Here is a 21106-nt window from a genome sequence, read left to right on the forward strand (position 1 = left end):
GCAGCTGCAGTTTTAGTGTGCGCTGTTGCCCATGCACCTTTCTGCACCCCAGAAGGGTCCGGCCGGGGAGCAACCCGTTCCACCAAGCTCCTGGGGGTTACACCAAGTACTGCGTGCTTCTCTGGCACCGGCGTACAGCCAGTATTGATAAGGGAGGGGAAAACACACAGCAGTTGGGGCCATCACGAAACTGAGGCAATGAACAATTGCTTTGGATTTCTGTCACTTCAGCATTTTATTTTATTTTATTTTATTTTATTTTATTTTATTTTATTTTATTTTATTTTATTTTATTTTATTTTATTTTATTTATTTTTCTAAAAGGAGATCAGTATCTGACTTAGAGGCAGAAGCATATTTTTGACAAATGCTAATGTAACTTAAGAGATTCTATCCAGGAAATGACCCTTTTGCTTCTTCCAAAATAATCACCATAGCTCATACTAGTGTCCCCTAGGCAAAGTGCAGTAGCGAAACCACTGGGCTGATGCAGGAGCAGTTGTCTAACACACGTAGCTAGCTCACTGGCTCTTACTGGACTTGCATCAGATTTTCTAAGGAAGAAACTCTTTGGTCATACTGTGGATGGATGTCTTTTTACTAAGTTCAGAAGGAAGTCAGGTTGCAGAAAAAGGGTTAGAAAATCCAATCGCAACATACAGAGAAACATGACAGAGCAAACTTAGTATCAAATGGATTTCCATGTAACTGTTCTGTTACATGCATAAGGACAAGATTTCCAAATACCACTTCCTCTGCCATTTAAACAACAAAAAAATCCCCTAGGTGAAGTGACTTCAGACACACCTAAACTTTGGCACCAAGCAGACAGCTGCTACAAATCTCCTACAGCAAATTGCGTAGAACATCGTATTACTGATAATGTTACAGTGTGTTCTTCCAAGCCTATTAGTGCTTAGCTTTTTTGTATGCCTGAAAACTACTGTTGAGATATTTCCTACATTTGAGACCATTTTCTTTGGCTATCCAGAGGATCCAAAATTCAGTTTCATAAACAAAAAATTAAAATAATTGAAGTACAGTCAAATGCTGTACTTCCTTGGCTAAGAAACTCTGAACTGGATCCAAGCCAAATTTGTTAAAAAAGAAATGCTTAGAAATAATGTTTTTCTTTTTGAAGTTAGCATTGTTCTAACACTTGTTTTTAAAGGTCAGAATTAGAGTTCTTCCCAACATCCCCATTCCATCCTGGCTGGGTGAAAAAAAGTGGAAGCTAAACAGCTGAAATGTATTTCTCAGCTCCCTCTTTGCTATGGCATGTAAAACACACACAAGAAACCAGTTAGCTGTCAGTTAGTGGCATGCACGTAGTTTTGTTTGTGGGTACAACACAAACACAGACACCACACTCAAACATGTGTCCTGTTTTAATACCACCACAAACCATTCCTAGAGTTAATGGTTAATAACTCACTTAAGCCTAGAGATATTTTTTTCACTCATAGGCTTAAACCAGTAACGGATGAAAATACTAAAGTACATTATTATAGCCATGCAAAAATAATCAAAATGACATAGGCCTAGTTCTACAGACTTTACTAAGGCAAATCTCCCAAGGAAAGCAATAGCAAATTGTCCCAGGAAAAGATTGCCAGACATATTATTTGTTATACAAATGTTTTACTGACTAGAGAACTTCTGAGAAACCCCGTAATGCCTCAAAGTGAAATTAAATATTTTTATCAGCGTGACCAGACACTGCAGCACTGTGTCCCCAGATCTGTAGAACATATTTTTCCTAACTCCGAGATAGGTTGAGCAGCTTTTACTCCCTTTGGAGCCAGTGGCAAGGGCACTCAGTCTTGCAAAACCCAGACAGAGAGCTGACTGAGTCCTTTCTCCTATTCTGCTGAACAGACCCAACATGAACAGTCAAGGATAATAACAATTAAATAAGAGCAACTCTGAGACAGAAAGTTGTTGCTTGAAGAAGGTTGCTTCTCAATGACGCTAGTTATCTAGTGAAAAAAAAAGAAGAATTTGCCTGAAAAGAACAGCTTATCTGGAAGTACATGCTTAATATCTGAATAGGTTTCTACTGTTCTCCCAATAATCAGACATTAAGTCTCATATGCACATAGTGTACTTGGATACAGCAATTAGTTTGGGCACTCTGGTCAAATACATACCATCACCAACCTTCTCTCAAAAGTGCCTACCACAAGTTAGCTTAGCATTTTCTGCATTAGGTTTGGGGTCAGACTCTTTCCTTGAATGAGGTGCATTTATAGAAGGATGGAAGGGACCTCTAGTGGGTCATCTTAATGCTAACAGCCTAATTTTATTTTATTTTATTTTTACATATCATTCCCAATATGTGAACACAATCATTTCTGTTTCCATTGCCTTCCTACTCTGTGTGTGTGGGTGAGACATTGTTGATATCTGCAGTATGAAGCACTTCTTACATCAGCCTTCTTGGGCAAGTATTTTCCCCTGATCTACAAACATAGTAGTTGTTTGAGTAACATAATGGAAGGAGGCAGAAGGTCAAAGAGATATATATCTACCACAGCTTCTTCATTTTAGGGAGATTTTTGATCTAGAGCATACAAAGGAAATTGGTAGGCAAAATGTAATCCTTCAGTCTGGCTGAGTAATAGAAGTCATGTGAAATGTAACACTATGTAACGTTATACAATCATCTGGAATAGCAGAATGTTATTTGGGGCCAGACTTGATGCTAAATATCATACAGACATTTAAACAGAAACCCACCCTCTCTTTGGCACACTGACCTATCACATGTTTATCCCTGCATTATTTTGGAAATGCATACTCTCATAAGATGTAGATCTCGTAATGCTGTTTGACTGTCTTGTGTGTACTGGAACCAGATCTTCAGCTCTGTAAAATGGAATAGGTTTTCAATCAAGAGTACTTTAATAACAGGCTTTGGAGATTCAAGATTTTGTCACAGTGGGTAAATTGACCAAATACACATTACAGGATTAAGGCAGTTTTAGGTTGTCTGTGATAAAAGGAATTATTCTTTACTTTACAACAGGCAGTAGGAAAGCTTTGCTCATCACATGAGACATACTATTTTAGACTCAGTAAAGCACTAAGATTTTGTATACTTTTTTCAGACTAGAGGAATGAAAGGAAAACTGCATTTCACATGAAAAAAAAAATGGGAAAATAATTTACTGAAGCTAGGAAAGTAATGTGAACCACAATGGACAGCTTGACAAACAGCACAGGATTTTGCCATTCAGAGGAGTCCAAGGTGCTAGTTTTATTAGCACACTTGCAAATCAGATTGACCTTAATGAGAAGGTTGTTCGAGATGGCTATTGGAGAGCTGCACTGGTCAAAATAATTCTCCTGGGGGAGATCTTGAGCTTGCGTTAATGGTCACAGCTGCGCTGAAGGGAATGAAACAATATAGGTTGAGTTCAGTATTATCATATTGCATGTTTACTTAGAGACATGAGTTGAAGAGCATAAAATACATGTCCTAAGGCCTGAACTCATCTAAAACTCATCTGATTATGGGACACTTAAAACATCATAGACAATGTTTGGCCAAACGTGTGCTCACAAACCTGAGTATACCTAGGCCTGGTTTTAGGCGAGCATACCTGCTTCATCACTTCATGCTAAAACAACAGTCATATGTTAGTCTTACAGGGGGATGGGAGAAAGCTGGTGTTTGAATTTTACACTGAGCAATTGAGATGTAGTATCACTTGAACTAACCAGTTGGACCCAATACAAATTGCAGATTTGCAAAGACAAATAGTGAAGGGGTCTTAAACCAATGCTACATAAAGTTGCCAACCTCAAATAACTTTATTGTTGATCAAATCACAAATCTCAAGTGTTTGGCTGAAGGGACTGAGAAAGATAAATTACAGAACACTTCCAATAATTTAACACACTGTCTTTGTCCACCACATTTAGAAACCTTGCAGGATAATTAGGGAAGGGATGGAAGGAAGGAATAGTCACTCACAGTTATGTCTTCTCCCATTTCACCCACATTGAGAAACAACTGTGTATCCACTAGCTGACCAAATGATTATACGACAGGCAAGGCAGTGAATTCATTTTCTTTGGCCAGTAAGAACGCAGTCACATGCAGTACCCTAATGCAAGATGAGAGGATACATCGCCAATCTCAGCACACTGAAGTAGGGCAATCGGAAGGATAAACTCTATTATAGCATGCATGGGAACATAACTAAAATCCCAGCCTGTGCTCTTTCTGTTGTTCACAGTGCAGCTGTGCGTCTATCCCACACCAAGGAAAAAGCATGCATTTTCTCACAGTTCTTTATTATCCAGGTGCCACTTGTATCTTCTTTCCTCAGACATTTCATACTTTTTTTGCCAGTACATCTCTAAAAGACAGATATCTAACTATCTCCTAATTCCTCAAAAACTAGAAAGAGGTTAGTGAACCGTAATACCATGAACTTTAAAAGAGTACCAGAGACCCACACGAACAAAGCAGATGTGTGGAAGATGTGGAAGATGATCCAGTGAAGAGGGCTAGTGTAAAACTCAGAGAGCACAGAAGCCAAGAAGTTCATACTGGCCCCAGAAGTTCACACTTGAAAGGAACACCAGGAAGGCATCTAAAGCCATAATTAGACACAAGTGGCCAAGCAGTAAAGTCAACAGGAGCAGCTGATGCTCATGCTGCTGTTGCACAAGCTGCCTCTCCGGATAGCTCATTAAGGATTGAAGTGCCTATGCTTTAGGCACCCAAATCTGACCATTTTTCCATTAAACTTCTGCAATTGCACATACTTAAATTTAGAACTGAAATGCACTTTTATGCATTTATTTATATTTTCAAAGTACATGAATGAGCAGAAGAAAATTATTAGAATGATGCTGTATAAACACTGCTTCCGGCTTCAGTACTTGTTATTCCTTCTCTTGCCCAACTGCAGTGCTCCATTACCTGACCCCTTGGTTTTCATATATCTCACAACTGTCTTCCTGGTTTTACTGCCTGAAGTGTGATGTATTAAGAGTTTTAATGCTCCTCTAGAACAGAGTAGTGACTAATCCAACTTCAGGCCCACTGGTCTGTGATCGGTCAGATGAGAATTACTACCAGCTTAGGTCTTTTCCTTCTTCTCTGTAGAGAGCAGTTACTCAGAAGCAGGACTTGCTCCCATGATCTGACTTAACTGGGTGTCTCCAAGCCTGAGAGCTGACACAGGCAGTCACTGTCAGAGGAGAGAGGAGCTTTGCCAAGCAATGGGCAATAAATGGGCAATAAATCCTAATTGTCTCTTTCCCCTCTGCTCTTCTCTTTCTTTAGCAAACGGGCTGTATCAGAGCACCAGCTACTGCATGACAAGGGCAAGTCAATCCAAGATCTACGAAGAAGAATATTCCTTCAAAATTTAATTGAAGGTGTCAACACTGCAGAAATCCGTGCAACATCAGAGGTTTCACCTAACCCTAAGCCTGCTACAAACACAAAGAACTATCCTGTCCGATTTGGCAGTGAAGATGAGGGCAGATACCTAACTCAGGAGACAAACAAATCACAGACCTACAAGGAACAACCCCTGAAGGTATCGGGCAAGAAAAAGAAAGCAAAGCCTGGAAAACGTAAGGAACAAGAGAAGAAAAAGAGGCGAGCCCGCTCTGCTTGGCTAAATTCTGACATGTATGGAAGCAGCATGACTGAGAGCCCACTCTTGGACAACTCTGTTACTACACATAATCATATTTTAAGGTAATTCTACTACATCCTTTCCACAGGCATAACATATATTTACTGAAATTGTTATCTTTCTGTGCATGAGGTCAAGGCATTGTTTAAGTCTGGAATAGTAGCACACCTTTATGGCTATAGCTGGGTAGTAGCATTTCCAGCAGTGCACTGTCTCAGGGTGCTTTCTGGCAGTAAGTACCCTGTCCACTTTGCACTGGCAAATCTGCACCCAGGAAAGCAAGCGTTTTACTTCTGGCCAGAAAGCCACTATTACTAGAGGATATACACCAAAGAGTCTTCCCTTGCTATGACAAACAATTCTAGTAAACTGCTTGCTTATTGCCAAAACGAGCTTCCCAAAACTGTGTAGCAAGATAAGTTTTTCTGATAAAAGAAAGCACATCATAGCCATTAAAATTCCCTATTCTACTTTAACTGTAGTGTCTGTCTCTTCAGATCTTGGTCCCACACTTGGGCTTCAGCTGATTGAAAGCTTTGAGTTTTATTTAAGGCTCTGCATCTATAAAATGGTGAAGTTTTCTTTCCTCCCTCTCAACGCTTCCCCTTTTTGGCAACTTTCTTACCCTTACTTTACAGTTTTTCATTTTACTGTTTAACCTTAGGGGAGAACATGGAAAATTTCTCTCTTAGTAATATCTGCAAACAATGCAGACCAGCCTTTTGCCATAAAATTTTCCCTGCCATTAGGACTTTTTAATTCAGCTCTATCCTTTTGCCAACTTGTGAAACAATTACGTTGCTGCTCAAAAATGTTGAGCATTGCTTTTGGAGAGAGATGTGCTTTTCTCACATATGACAGTGAAGGGTTTTCAGGGAAGAGGCGACCTGAAGACTTAAGTGGAGGTGCCCCAAGCGACTCATCCACTTGCAGTCATCTTGGTTTGAATGGAGGTCAGCATACTTGCAGGCAAATCTAAGCAGTCCTCTCCCCAGTTCTCCTCAAATGTTTGTATTTTCAACAGTAAAAAAAAAAAATAAAAAAAAATGCTTTTCTCTCCTCCTCCCCATCTGCTTTGGCAGCATAAGACAAAATAGAAGTGCCACTTGCTCACAGTATGTCCCTTAGAAAGGAATGCCAGCTGTGGGACTTACTAAAATTCAGTCTTTTGTTAAGCTTTACAGGGCACAGTGTGCAGTGTACTCCATTGCCTCAACTTCTGCTGGCATCTACACAAGTTACTGGTGTCCAGAGCTACGCATTCAGCATCCCTGACCATATAGCATTTAGCATGTCTATAACAGTCAGTAGTGGGGTAAGAGAGGATGGTTTTGTCCCAGTGACCTAGGAAAGGCACACTCTGGTAGTCCTCTCATGAGATGTCTGAAGTTGTAACAGCTCTTAAGGAACTGCAGTGGCAGCAGTGTCTTCAGCACATAGAAATCTTGAATGTAGGAAAAAAAACACCAAGGGCATTTTCACTGTTTCTTTGGTTGTCTATCCAAAGGGAGCTGTAAAAGAATGACAGATACAGTCCTGTTGATTGTCTGAATTTAGTCTTTCTGTTTCAAGCATGGTTGGATTGCTGAAGGTAGTCAGCTTCACCTTGGAGTCCTGAATTAGTTTTACCTTCCTGATATTATTCCCCAAGATGCAGTATTACACCAGGGACAGAAACACAGCATAGATTCCTAAAGAGGCCCTATATTGTGCAGATTTGGCTGAAGAAAATAAAGCAAAGAGAAGCCCTGAAACAAGAAAACAAAATTCCTCCCTTAAAAGGACAGAACATAATATGATAGTTCCACTCTGTTATTGCATAAAGTTGAAATTATCCCAGTAGGCTGACAAAAGATATTATTTCTAAACTTCAAAGCAAGACCAACTCCATGCCACGTACTTTAGATAGCAGAAGTCAGGTTCAAAGTAGTTTCCTATGCGGTTATTGGCACATAGTGGGCAAGCACATTTTAGATGGAGGGACGACTGCATCTTGGTGAGGTTGATTCCTCACCTGCACCAAGCTAAATCAGGGACTTTATCTGTTGGTGGGAGACAAGGAAGGCACATGCAGACAGGATATCCATATGCTACATCACTAGAAGCTGCTTTTGTAGCATCTCTAAGGCTATCTGACACTTAGGAGAAGCATCACTACTTCGTAGTGAAGAAATAGATGTGCATAATGCAGCAGCCTGCTTTTCACTGTATCTCTGTGCTTTCTTTCTGCTCAATAGGCTGAACTAAAATCCCCATGCCCTCTCTGGCATTCCCTCTGGCCAATCTCAATCCCAAAATTTTGGGTTTAGATCTGAAAAAAAAAAAAAAGACAAGAAATGACCTGCACTCTAGATCTTTTGACTTATTACAAGAAGTATCTCATAAAGTAGCCAATCTTGCAAAATCAGAGACCAAATCACAGAAAGCATCTTGCAAGTAGTCATTAGTATGGAGACCATTGTCAAGATGTGGCTTAGCTTAAACTCTACAACAAAGAGTAAAATCCAAGCCAGAGTGAAAATGTCATCCTCTTAAAAACAGGCCTACATAGTGCAGACACACATATACAGTCATACTCTATGAATTGTGTGTCATTATTATACTGTAGCCTGAATACACCCTAATATTACCCTAGTTAATTATTATGGAGCTTCATACTAACATTTCCATTCCAGGCACTTAAAAATTCTTTCTCCTTGACATTCCAGCTATATACCCATTCCAATTCAATTAAACTGTTATTACCTAATTTCCTAAGAAACATTTCAAATGAGTAAACTCCCTAATGCTAAATGTAGTCTAACTTTCAATGTGCACATACAAAAAAAAAATACTCAGACTCTCAAGGATTTGTTTTTTTGTGTGTGTCTCACGCCCACACACGTCTGCCATGTGGAACACTACCCACAGCTTTGGTGATCCATCCAGCAGCGGAGAGAATCACACTCTATGCTATAGCTTTGCATTTCGCCCTATAGCTGTTTCCCAGAGAACTGAAGTGCATTACAGAAATGTGCTGTTCACAGCAGCAGAAGGGAAAAAAGCCCAACCCTTCAGCATTTCCTGCAGCACTGCTAAGAAATAACTTAAAATAATATTGTAGTGCAAGTACTACACAGGCTGGATAGAAGCTGGCTCTGCTTTTGTTCTCCCACGTTCACAAAGGGAGGATTACAGAAATCATATAAGCACACCAGTGTCCCTTAGAAAGTTCTCAAATCTTAGGGCTGTGTACAACCAAACTCTGAATGTTTCAGCTCTGACTGAATGCAACAGGAATCAGAGCTTAACACGAGATGCTCATTTTCTTTTTGGTCCGAGCCATTTGGCTTACAAAGGGAGAGTTTCAGGAATATATTCTCTGCATTTATTCATATACTTAAAGAGACATGCCATCAAGGATCTGTTCACTTCAAGACCCGAGCAGACTTTAATGAAGTAAAACTCATGGACGTGACAGTATAGAAATTCACACCTTTAAGATAAAGAGGCCCCTTGCCTACAGGTGGCCTATCAGTGGACCAAGACAGATTTGGTCAAGATAGCCTAAATAATCCCATGGGACAGTTTTAATAAGAAGCTAGGCATTGCACCCAAACAGTTAACACAATAAGGACATGATTGCTAGAGTGTTCAAAAAGGACTTGCTTTTTTTTTTTATCTTCAAATCAGATTTCTCATTTCTCCAACTATGTTTTTTTGTTGTTGTTGTTGTTTTGTTTTTTGTTTGGTCGTTTTTTTTCCTTTCAGTGCTTGGCATATTTATTACAGGTTGATAATTTTTTTTCTACCCATAGCTGTCAGGAATCTTCTTGTGTAAGGCCCTAAGAAAACTAAAGCTCCTCCCTATTTGTCTGAATGTACAACAAAGCGGAACAGATGGTCTCATTTTCATGATAAACTGCAGATCTTCATACTGCCAGCTGCATTACACTGAAGGAAATAGAGATTTTGAAATGATGTCTAATACTGTAATACTGTTAAACAGGTCTTATTAGTGCAAATATTTACTAGCAAGGCACATCCATTATAGTCTGTGGAACTCTTGCTGTTAATTTTGAGTCTATGTATTTGAAGTGAAAGTTAATGTTTTCTATTTTTTCTGCTCCGCAGGAGGCGCTGATATTTTCAGCAAGACATCTTTGGAAGACGTATTGCAGTATTCTGTAATAGTGAACATATGGGAAGTATTAAAATATTTATTACCTGTAAATATTGTAAATGCTCAGAATAAAACTTTTTTCCCCCATTGCTCTCTGAAACTGCACATTTGGTTATTGTGATTTTTTTTTTTTTGGCTAATGCTAAGACAATTATTATTGTCACATTTACCGTAATTTATTTTGTTGACCGGTGTATTTATTTTGTGAACGTATCTTGGTGCTGCTGACTTTCTATATTTTTTTGTAACATAATGCACTTTAGATATACATATCGAGTACATTGATAACTGACATAAAATGTTCGTGTTTTGTGGTTGACTTCAATGAATGCCTATACACAATTGTTCAAACTGATTTTCCTCTGTGCATGTATAATAGCAGTATTTTAAAATTTGTAAAGAATGTCTAATAAAATATAATCTAATTAAAACATGACTCAAAAGGAGAAATGTGTCCTTGAGGAATTTCAAGAGCAGGAACATCATTTTTTTCTTTATTATATTTGAAAATTATTTTAAATTTAATGTGTTTACATTGATTCAAGCTCCCACATTTTCACATTAGCTTTTACTTAAAAATCACTCAGAACATATTTTGTTCCAGTGCTCTATTTCAAGTGCACTGAGTCGCTGAACAACCTGGGGGCACCACCATATAGCTCGGACCCCACTACAGGGAAAGCACAATTCCCAACCTTTCCAGCCACAAGCCCTATAAATGCTAAATCATTCCACTCTCCAATTGAGAGGATGTGAAAAGCAACCCCATGGGATGCACAACTTACTGCACTCTTGGAAGGTACTCATACATCACACCTTGTCATCTTGTTCAGAATGAGACAGACAGCAATATCCTCAGCTCCCACCAACTTTACCCAAATATGAAAATGTCTACCACAGGAGTGGAGTCTCATCTCTGCACTTCGGAGCCACACAGTCTTAATGTTTCAAGAAGGAGGGTGAAAAAAAAAAGTGCTTTCTGGGTGAATTTATAAAGAGAAAAATAAAATATTGGAAACTGCAGTAGGTGACACATCAATAGGTACTGTTACACTGCTTGAATTACTTTCTCTTCTCCCACCACTAAGATGCCTCACATGGCTCTGTTTCTGAAAAACATCTACCTTAATTTTACTTCTGTCTTACTCCCATAGATAATTGCAGTTAAGAGGGAGACCGTCTTCTCTTGATGGCCACTGGCTGAAGAAAACATCAGAAAAAAAATATGATCTCCTATCATTTCTTATAAATGAACATATGAGTCTTGCTTCCTATCCCTTTTGCTACCACCCACATATTAATCACAACAGCTGCTGTGGGGGCAACTTGAATAAAGGAAATTGTTTCACACAGATAGCTGTACTTTGTAAAATCCTACTGAATTTCCTCTGTTTCACTCCCTTAACATCAGCAACATCAGAAAAATGCATGCGTGGAAAAATAAATTACAAATCCTGGGAATTTAAAGATATTTCTTGTAATTGCTGCTCCATTCTGTAGTTGCCAAGCTTTTATTTTTTATTCTTCTTCCCTTTTTTTTAAGTGCCATCTTTTTCCATTGCCAAAGTACAGCCATCATATAATTTAAAACAGATGTCTTTCTGCTCTCTACCCAATCTTGCAGAAAACTACCTCCGTGGAAACACTAACAGCAAAAAAAAGTGAGAAAAACATACTCATCCTCCCCCATCCACTTCTATGAAGTGTGAAATTCTATGCTTCATTAAGTCCAGTTAATTACTACACCCACCAAGCACATGACTATTGTTTCCTTTTCAGATGAAAAATGTTACACATGGTGAAATGTAGTACAATTTCAGGGTTGCATTAAAGAAAAAAGGCATGGTTCTTGCACATTTTCAACTTGGCCTCCTTGCACATCCTGCCTATTTATAGTATCCAGCTAATGCTTGGATTTATACAACTGAAGTTAACTGCAATACATTTAGAAGATGATTTTGCATCAGGATTACCAGTGTATCTCAGCTGGAACTGAAATCTAAAACTACAGTGAGCAGAAGCAATTTATCTTTGTCGGAAAGGATGATCCTTGGCAAAGAGAGTACCTGAAGAGCATAAAACAAAAGCAGAAAACCTAAATGTTAAACCTTGGCTCTGTAAACCTTGACACTTCATAAAAGAAGGCCTGATTTTGTAACACCTCCAGTCTCCCATATATCTTTACAACATCCATCAAGGATTTCCAATTTACTAGCTCCTATCAAATTTGCAATTGCAGCAAATTTAACAACAGTCTTGTTTTTTCTTATAGATCATTACACAGGACTTCCATCTATGGGTCCTGTGGTTCTCAGACTATGGTTTGAAAATCACTGCTGCAGACCACTGGATTTAGCCTTGCAAAGTTGAATGCAAATCTTTTTGAGCTCTACATTCTGCAGGAAAATAAATCCTGAAGATCCCTATTTCAGAGAGAAGCTATAGAAATTTTGTCTTGCTAATTGGGGGGCGGGGGGGGGGTGGGGGGGTGGGCAATGACTAAAATCTTCAAGAGACTTCAGTTGTTCAGACAGGTCAACTCCAGTGATTCAACTTGCCTCAGAAACCCTGCAATAGTCAAGGACTTATCCTGATATTTTCCTGTATAAAGGATGTCAAATTTAAGGTATGTTTATTTCAGAGGCGAAAAATAGTGGTGCTAGAGCTTCAACCTTTGCATTATCTGACCTCCTGAAAGATTACCCTCTTACGTTACTGTATGCCTGCCCACTTGATTTTCTACATGGCACATTTGCACAGTTAACATGCCTAAAATAGACGGCATAATGGACAGTGAGGCACTCCAAGAGTTTGAAAGTACCAGAGGGAAGGTTGCTCACACAGCTTTCATTTGGCCTCTCTGCTGACACACTACTGTCAGGGCTGGGATCACATTACCAGATGTTACAGTTCTTCTGCCACCTATTTTCTCTTCCTTCTCCACCTCCTCTGCTTTCTCTCCACCTCTGCATCCATGCCTCTGTCCTTTTCCTCTGGCAAAACCAAAATCCACTTTTTCTCTTTTAATCCTGTATCACCTGCTCCTGCACTTTCCTTAGATTACCGTCTCTGCTCCCACCTGTCACTATCCCTCTCCTCACCCCTCCTTTCTTCATCACATCTAAGGTCTTTTCAACTGTTTTTCCACTGGTTCCAATCCACTCTCCATCTTCCCTTCTCTTTGGCCAGCTAAATCCAACCCTCACCTCACACACTTCAGCTTCCTTCATCAGTTTCCTGGCTCAGCAAGTCCTTCCTCCATATTCTGGCTCACATCCACTGATGTTGTTCTTCTCTAAGGTCTATGTCCCAGGTTTTCTCCTGCTGGGTTATTCTCTCCCCTCAGCAGCTGTACCAGCTTCCTCCTGCTCTCTACCCACCTGTTAGCAGAAAAAACAACCTAGGCAGAGCAGGGAAGCTTCCTGTTCATAACTGATTTATGCAGCTCCATCCCAACATCTTTTTCCAAACTCCTGGCTAAGCAGGCACTACATGGAAAGCTTGCTTTTGTCCTTGTAGTTTCTGAACATGAACCTGCTCAGAAGGCAGGGTCTGCCCTTAGCTTGGTGGAACAAGGGAGCTGGAGAGTGGTGGGGTACCTTTGGTGGTTTGGAAAGGGATGTGTGCTCAAAGTCCAGTCACGCACAGGGGTTTGATCATGCTCTGTGATGAAGGTTGTTGATGATAAAGTAATAAAGAAGCCTTCGTTCAATGAGTGCTTTTTCAGAGGTTTACAACATGGTCAGATGATCTTCAGGGTGATAAAATAGAATTCCTAATGCAGAAGAAGCCTTTCCAAATTTCCATTTTCTTCCCTGAGCCACAGAGGCTCTAGGGCTTATCAGAAGAGTTTCCAGTGTATTCTTTAACATGGGTAATACAACTTTTTTTTCCTTGTTTTGCATTTAAGAATGGTAAGACTGTTTTGGCTGAGATTTCAAAAAAAAAAACAAAAAAAAACAGAATTACAACAAAATGAAACCAGAGCATCATAGCAGGAGGTGGGAGACAGCCCCAGAAATGTGCTGAACAGCTGTCCTGCCTCTCAGATCCAGCTAACGCATTCAAAAGTCTTGTCACTGCCCATTTCTAGATAAGCCAGGACCTCAAAGGGTAACCTACATTTGGCACATCATTGCTGCACTGGTCTAAAGTAATTACCACACTTACTACAAAACTTAAAAGCTGTTAAGAGACATCAGATGATGACAGTTCTTCACAGCAGCTATGCTGTTGCTGGACCTCAATAACAGATCCTTTTTAGGCTCTGTGCACTTGGCAGTAGAAGTGCATTAACAGTAGAGTTCCTCTTGCAGTGTTTGTTTCATGATCCCTTTTAAATACAGACATTCATTTGGTATTCAAGACACTCAAAAAAAAAAATGATACCGTTTACGTCTACACTATGAAATGACTCCATGCTCTCAAGGAAGGGATGTCAAGCACAGGAATTATTTGGCTTAGTTTTATGTATTCATGGCCTCAACATGTGGACAGCACTATTCCCAGTACAATCCACCTACAGTGCAATAAGCAATGCCTGTTCACTTATGAGTAAGTGCCCTTGACCTCCTAAGCCACCACAGAGAATTTGGCTGTCTTGCAGTAATCCAGAAAGTAGGGGAATGCTGCCTGTATTTAGTCACAGTCTTCGAGAGTTTAAAACATTCTATTATTTATTTATAATTTATTGCAGAGAAAAGATGCTGTAATAGTATCTCTGGAGGCTGAAGGTCTTTAGTTGCAGAATAGTACAATGCAAATACAGGAAGCACGAACTACCTTTGAAGTACCACACCATGATGGTTTCTGTTATAAAATGTAAACCATCAGCATGAGTCATGTCACGTGAGCAATTAAATCATTAAAGTACTCAGTTTGTGCTCTACTGAGAACATCAACGGTGTCTACATAGGGCCTCAGGAAAAAGTAGGTAAAGAACTGTTTTCTCCCAGTTTTAACACCAGCAACACTGGAACACCTTGGACAAATAATTTTACTTCTTTATCAGAGTTCTGATTTGAAACACTTTTCCACTTTCCTAAAATGTTCTGAGATCTACTGAAAGCCTGTTGTAGAAGTGCAAAACATTATTGGAAAGCAACACACACACACACAGAGCCTTTTTTTTTCCATGGTTGGTTATCCCAGTTCTTTCACTTAGGCTCTGAATACAGTCATCAGACAGTAAGCCATTGGCTTCAGACTTCACCAGGAAAAGGTGACCACGCTTAAAGACAGTTTCTCATTAACCATACACTACGATGCTTCTCTAAACATTGACTTCAGTCGAAGTTATGCACAGAACTTCCCACACAATTCTTTGAAAATATACCCCCTAGAGTCCTCTCTTTTAATCAGTTTCCTGGACTCTTCTCACAACTAAAATAATTTTTTCCTATAGTTGATGTCAACTAATTTGCTGTGGAAAATATCTATGATCTAACCCTCTCCATGCCCCTCCTTCCAAATGAGTTAGTGATCCAACAGAGTGCTTTCCAATGCATATGCCATGAACTGTCTATTTTCAAGGACTGGTGCTGTTCTCTGACAATGCAAGTGAGCATTCTCTACACCTTACTGGGTGCAATGCTAAGTTTGGACTTTATAGGATACTTTTAATACCACTATATATATTGTAGATAAGCTTCCCTTTGGCAAAACGTCAGGAAATTTTCAGAAAAGAGATTTATTATTATTTTTTTTCCCAGCGGAACTACAGGGTAAGGTCTATGTATGTACTACTGAAAATCATTCATGAACAGCAAGCTATTGGAGAGGCCTTTCTTACCGTGAGTGCGTATGTACAAGTATGTTGGAGGTGGGAGAACTTTGTGTAGATTAGTGCCATTAGAATTATATTTAAGAAGATCTAGAAATAGAAAATTAGCGCAAAATGTAAAGAAAAAAAATATCCCACCTTGTAACCTGAATTTTCCATTATTTATTCAAATATTCCATTTTGTCACTACATGGGAGGAGTACAGAAGACTTATTCTGATATATTTCAAATTTTCACACTGTTGATCACTTTACCTGTGTTCAGAAACATGTTCTGCTAAGCATTGCCCTCTTGTAGCTGAGAGGACATGGAAACAAACACACATCCAAGTAAATCACTGAGTGCAGCTAAACCTTGATCTAAATAAAAACTATTATTTTCCCAACAATAAGAAAAAGTGGCTGTATACCACTTTGTCAACAGTTCAGTCCTGTGACCAGATAAACCCTCAGTGTCAAACGCAAACTGCCCCAAAGCTCCTCTCATCCAGACTGGCACTCATGGGGTGGTGACCCAACATTATGAGATCTGGGGATATTAGCAACTGATTCCTCAGTGAGGCTCTTAGGTCAGTCTGCTTTTGCAATTCTGAGATCAAACAGAGAAGACATAGTGCCTCGCTGTACCCACTTAAAATGTCTGCTATTTTCAGTGCCAGCAGGTAAAAAGTGTATGTAAATAGATTCTTTTCCTTTCACATTTCTCCAGATCCTGTTCCAATAATAACCAAGAGAGATTTACCAGGAAAACACATAATCCTAATAAAGTTTTCATAAGACAAAATGGGCTTATCATGCTTTTGGGGATAATAACGTGTCTTCTCATTGAGCAGCAAGGACAGTCTACTCACACATATGAAGTCACAAGAGATGAAGTCTCCTTGAAGATGAAGTCTCCTTGTAACTCATTAACTATACTGAGAAGTTAACTTAACTGTACCTTGTGTTGGCAGGCTTGTTTTACAGCCTCAAGCAATTTGAGTCTAATACACCAATACGAGTCCCACAAGATTACTTAGAATCAATCAGTATGGAAGGATCATAAGGCCTCCTTGACCAGGGAGGGTCTGATACCATACATGAGTTCCTGGTATTGCAAGCATGCATCACAGAGAGGTCCCACATGTTTGCTGGATATAGAGTCTCTCAGTCACACACAACAAAATTGTGGCAATGCACAGTGTCTGTAAAACTGAGGAGGTACTCCTGGGAAGTACAGAGGCAGAGGTACCAGCAGTGGCTGGGACAACCAGAAGGCTGGTCTCCCAGTATGCCTGGGTAGCACAGGATAGCAGTGCTGACAATCACTTGGATGACAGTTGCAAATGTTAAGTTCTAAGGAACTAGCACCAGTATAAAAACTCACAAAACTTAGGAGGTTTTTAAGTGTGAGAGATACATAGAGGCTGTTCCTTAAAAGGCCTCTTCTCCAGTAGCTTGTCTGTTGTGCAATGGATAAAGGAAGTTCCTTACAGGACAGGATATAATTGCTTATATTTGAAACACCACATCATGCAATAAGATACAGAAAATGTTATCTACGTTAATGAAATTCAGATGACATCAGCTGCCTTTTTTTTTTTTTACATTGCACTTACTCTTACATCAGGGCTATGTAGGGATAAGCAGATCCAGAGTTCTCAGCTTAGCTCGTTTTCTGAGACTCATTATTGGCAAAAGAAGAGAACGAAAACTTTAAATAAATATAGCACAATCACTAAGACTGTGTTCAAGTTATTCAGATAATGATAAGATGACATGGGGTAAATACTAAGAGTTAAGAGCAGCTCTAACGACAGATGATCCATCATTTATAGTTAATCCATTTAAGAGATGTTTTTATCAGACAAAGATCAACCAACTGGGACCATTAATAGTTATAAAAAAAGACAGCAGCCAGAGATCAACAGAGACAGACATAACAAGAGTTAGTCTCACAGTCCAAAATCACCAGTAAATTTAGAACACACTTACATGAACAATTTTCTGTGCATGTTATTACTCAAACAGCATTATAATACGAACTTATGCATGCATAATGAAAAACAACTACAAGAATCTAATTAAAAGTCTCTGGAAAACAAGACCTCTGGAAAATACGCAGCTCATCCTAGGTGATTTTTAATGCATTTAGAGAAAAAAGAGCTCACTGGCAAGTTGCCTGAAGCTGGAAAAGAGCAGTCCATGATGTGATCCCATTTGTCAGAGTCTAGGTAGGATTATATGAAACAATCTACAGTGGTATATACAATGTCTGTTAGGTATTGTGAAAGGAATGCTTGTCTGGGTGCACTATAAACACCCTGCAGAGCTTTTGTTGATGTTAGCGGGAGCTATCCCCAGGACCAGCGCCCATGCATCAGACCTGCTACAGGCTGCACTCACCCGCTCCCCTGAGCTCAACACAGGCATACTCAGCTTGTCTGAGGGCAGGCGCTTCATGCAACTGGAAAAAAAATATCAGTAGCTAGCACACAAACTAGAGGTTGATCTCACTCTAGATTCTTGGGAGTCATCCTGCTTTTCACCAATATTTTCCCTTCTGTCACTAGACAGGGCTAGGAAGAATGAGGAAGGATGCCTCAGCAGATGAGATACATAGCTATGTCAGAACAGAAGTAAAGAACACAGGCACTTCCTACCAACAAAATTTATGTGCAAATTTTTCATGATATTGTTTCCAAGAACAGACTAGGAATTCATTTATGGTCATTTTCTTTAACATCCAGACTTATGCTTCTGTTGGACTTGATGAAATGAGGTACCACAAGAGGCAAAGCTGTCAACAGACTGTATGTATCAGTTGCAAGGGCTAGATGATATGGTAATTCATGGCTTTTGCTGGCCTTTGGCAGGCAGGATGATCTAGGGCTATATTAAACTGCCCTTAATCAGGCAAACCTTCCATTGAGTTCAGTAGTTGTTTTGCCTGCTTAAAAAAATATTCCCAAGGGGCCCTCAAAGTTTGTCAGCAATTGTGATTTGTTTTCAACACAATTTCTCTTCTTGTCTATAATGATCTGTCTCTTTTTTGCATACAGAGGTGTCCCAGTTCTAGCCTCTGACCCCCCTCCCCTTCATTCCTGTCCTCCAGGACCGTCCCATGGGCCCTCTTTTGAGGACAGATTTATACGCTGTACATATAAGGTGAGCAGGCTTATAGCTTCATAGCTTCTGGCACAGGGTACAAAGTAAAAGCAACAGAAACACTGACATATGCAGATGTTTCTTTAAATCAGGGAAGGCCAAGCGAGGTGACCGCTGCCAGCCAAGTCTGAATGTATAAAGAGAACCACTTCCAGAGAGAGGGCTCACAAAGTTCTTGAAAGTGGGACCACCTCAGAGATGAAGTTAGTCCCTTCCACACACCCCCCCCCCCCCCCCGCCCCGGTCCTCCCTGACCTGCTACAAACTTGAGCAAATCAGTTTTTCCAAGCCTCTCACCCCCTCCCTCCCCTTGAGAAGTCTGATTTTTCTATGTGAACATTTTGGCAAATCTCAGAGCAGTTTTGCTCATTCATTTAATAGTCACAAATAATGGTTCTCTTTCACCAGATAATTATTTCACCAGTCTCACAGATGCATGCCTTTCCTGCATGTCCATCGAGGAGGAATCTGGTGCCCACAACAGAAACAAAAAATTAATGAAAAAAATGATGCATTCTCATTTCTTCCCTTCAAAAGGTTTTGTTCTATGGTTGCCTAAAAAATAAAAATTAAAAAAAAAAAATAGTCCCATGTATTTAGGACAGTTTACAGGACATGATGAAGAGAACCACTGGAGGTCACTGTGACAGAAAAGGAGAATGAGTCAGATGAAAGCAAGACCTCCAATGCACCAGCCACCCATCTGAGGTGGTGGTGGTGGCGGCTGAAAGGGTGAGAAAAGACTGCATCTCCAGCCTGCCTTTACTGGAACTGGATGGCACTGGCTGCAGAAGCAAGGCCTGAGACGGGGCTCATGTCCACATCAAAAGCTTGAACTCTGACCAGTTTTCCCTCCAAAGAATCTCAAACTTTTATCTACTGTATATACTTACAGCATTTACAGCCTTCAATCTAACGGTGAAGTGTCCTGGCTTGCTCACAACCTCCCAGATCCATGCTGTGCTGAATGGACACTTTTGTAAAAAACAACGTTGTATTATATCTTACATACATAATACCATTTTGCTTTCAGACATTCAGGGGGTTGTTAACCAAAGGCTGCTGTACGCAGCACATGGGATTTGTTCCTAAAAGGAGAATCACAAATTGGTTACCAGCACCGCCGGCTCTTCAACCAATTTCCAAGAATTGCATAGCTTGAAATCCTTGTTCACTTTAGTAATACATGTGTAGGAGGGAGGGAAGGAAGCATGGTGAGGGTGAGGGGGACAAGGCAAGAAACATCACGCCTTTCAAATGTAGGGGGTCATTCTGTTTTTTCTACCCTTCCCCCCAACGGCTGTTAAATCCCACATTTCTCCTGAAATGCCTCCTGCCTCTGCGACAGAGGTATGCGTAGCAATCACTACTTGTGATGGCTGAAATCACTTGGCTGGACCCCCAGGAGAGGAGGTTTGCAAGTTCATTTGGAATAAGAATCCAAAAAGCTATACAAGTCTTTTATTTTCTTCTTTTCTTGTCCTTCAGAGGCCCCCTCTTTTGCCTTCAGCTTCCTTTCCTTTCCACTCCATAATCTCTTCCTCTCTGAGATGAATTTCCACTATGCCCTTAATCTACCCTGTTGCCCTCCACAAGTTTCTGATAACTTCAAGTTCAGTACAGAATACCTTATAAAAGCAGAAGAAAAGCAAAATATCTACAGTCAAATAAAAGAACAAAAATGAAGCTCTAAATGTTACATCTTGCAAATGATACTTATTCAAAACAGCTTTCCTTTCTGCCCTGTTTTTTGTATGGCTGTATGTATTTTTGACTAATAACTATGCATACATGCACATGCACGTACAAGTGTGTGTGGGAGTGAGAGCCAGAGAGCATATAAAGGGTATTTGGGGATTCTTTGGTTTTGGACTCTCACACAGAGTTGGGGGAGGCAAGTTATAAACATATAGGTAGATCCAAGAATGAATACTTTAATATTTCCAGATCTTGACGACTGCCAAATGCTAGCATTTCAGGGATGCATATTCACATGCAGCTGGCGACACACTTTGGAAGATACCCAATATTTTGCCAGTTAGGTTCCAGACTTGAAAGATCTTAGCAGACCCATATCTATACCTGAACACTGAGTAGGGAATGTTTCCCCTTATTCTCATTAACTAATAAATAATAAATCATACTCATTAACTAATAAACAAGCAAAATATCTTGCTGAGAATAGGAGAGGAGAAATAAATCCTAGTCTTTTTAGACATAGCAAGTTATTCTTCTCAGGGTCTCCATGTCAACCTGATAGCTCCCTAACCTGGAAAAAGACATGAAAGTTTATTAAGCTCAATAAAAATCAATGCACAGTCATCACCCTTTGGGATGCCTCACCTTCATGATA

General features: G+C 39.9%; 2 protein-coding genes across 7 annotated transcripts in view; one reads left to right on the plus strand and one right to left on the minus strand.

Moving 5' to 3' along the window:
• The window catches only part of PTHLH (parathyroid hormone like hormone), a gene marked incomplete at its 3' end in the record, with an annotated part of 28024 nt that extends 17763 nt beyond the window's left edge, over positions 1–10261 (plus strand). For 5 of the 6 annotated variants that reach the window (XM_080572744.1, XM_080572742.1, XM_080572745.1 and 2 more), the window contains exons 3-4: positions 5303–5725; positions 9777–10261. In XM_080572744.1, the coding sequence (XP_080428870.1) occupies positions 5303–5725; positions 9777–9786 (433 nt within the window). Of the gene's footprint in view, positions 1–5302; positions 5730–9776 lie in introns of those variants that run through there. The other variant, XM_080572747.1, reaches the window with a different exon arrangement.
• The window catches only part of KLHL42 (kelch like family member 42), a 91647-nt gene continuing 70751 nt past the window's right edge, over positions 211–21106 (minus strand). Inside the window, exons 8-9 of the mRNA XM_080572425.1 lie at positions 19647–19727; positions 211–3389 (exon numbers count right to left, since the gene is read on the minus strand). The gene's annotated coding sequence lies outside the window, so the exon portion shown is untranslated. The remainder of the gene's footprint in view (positions 3390–19646; positions 19728–21106) is intronic.

The sequence above is a fragment of the Anser brachyrhynchus genome (assembly GCF_964034855.1).
Source record: "Anser brachyrhynchus genome assembly, chromosome: 1".
Classification (NCBI taxonomy): domain Eukaryota; kingdom Metazoa; phylum Chordata; class Aves; order Anseriformes; family Anatidae; genus Anser; species Anser brachyrhynchus.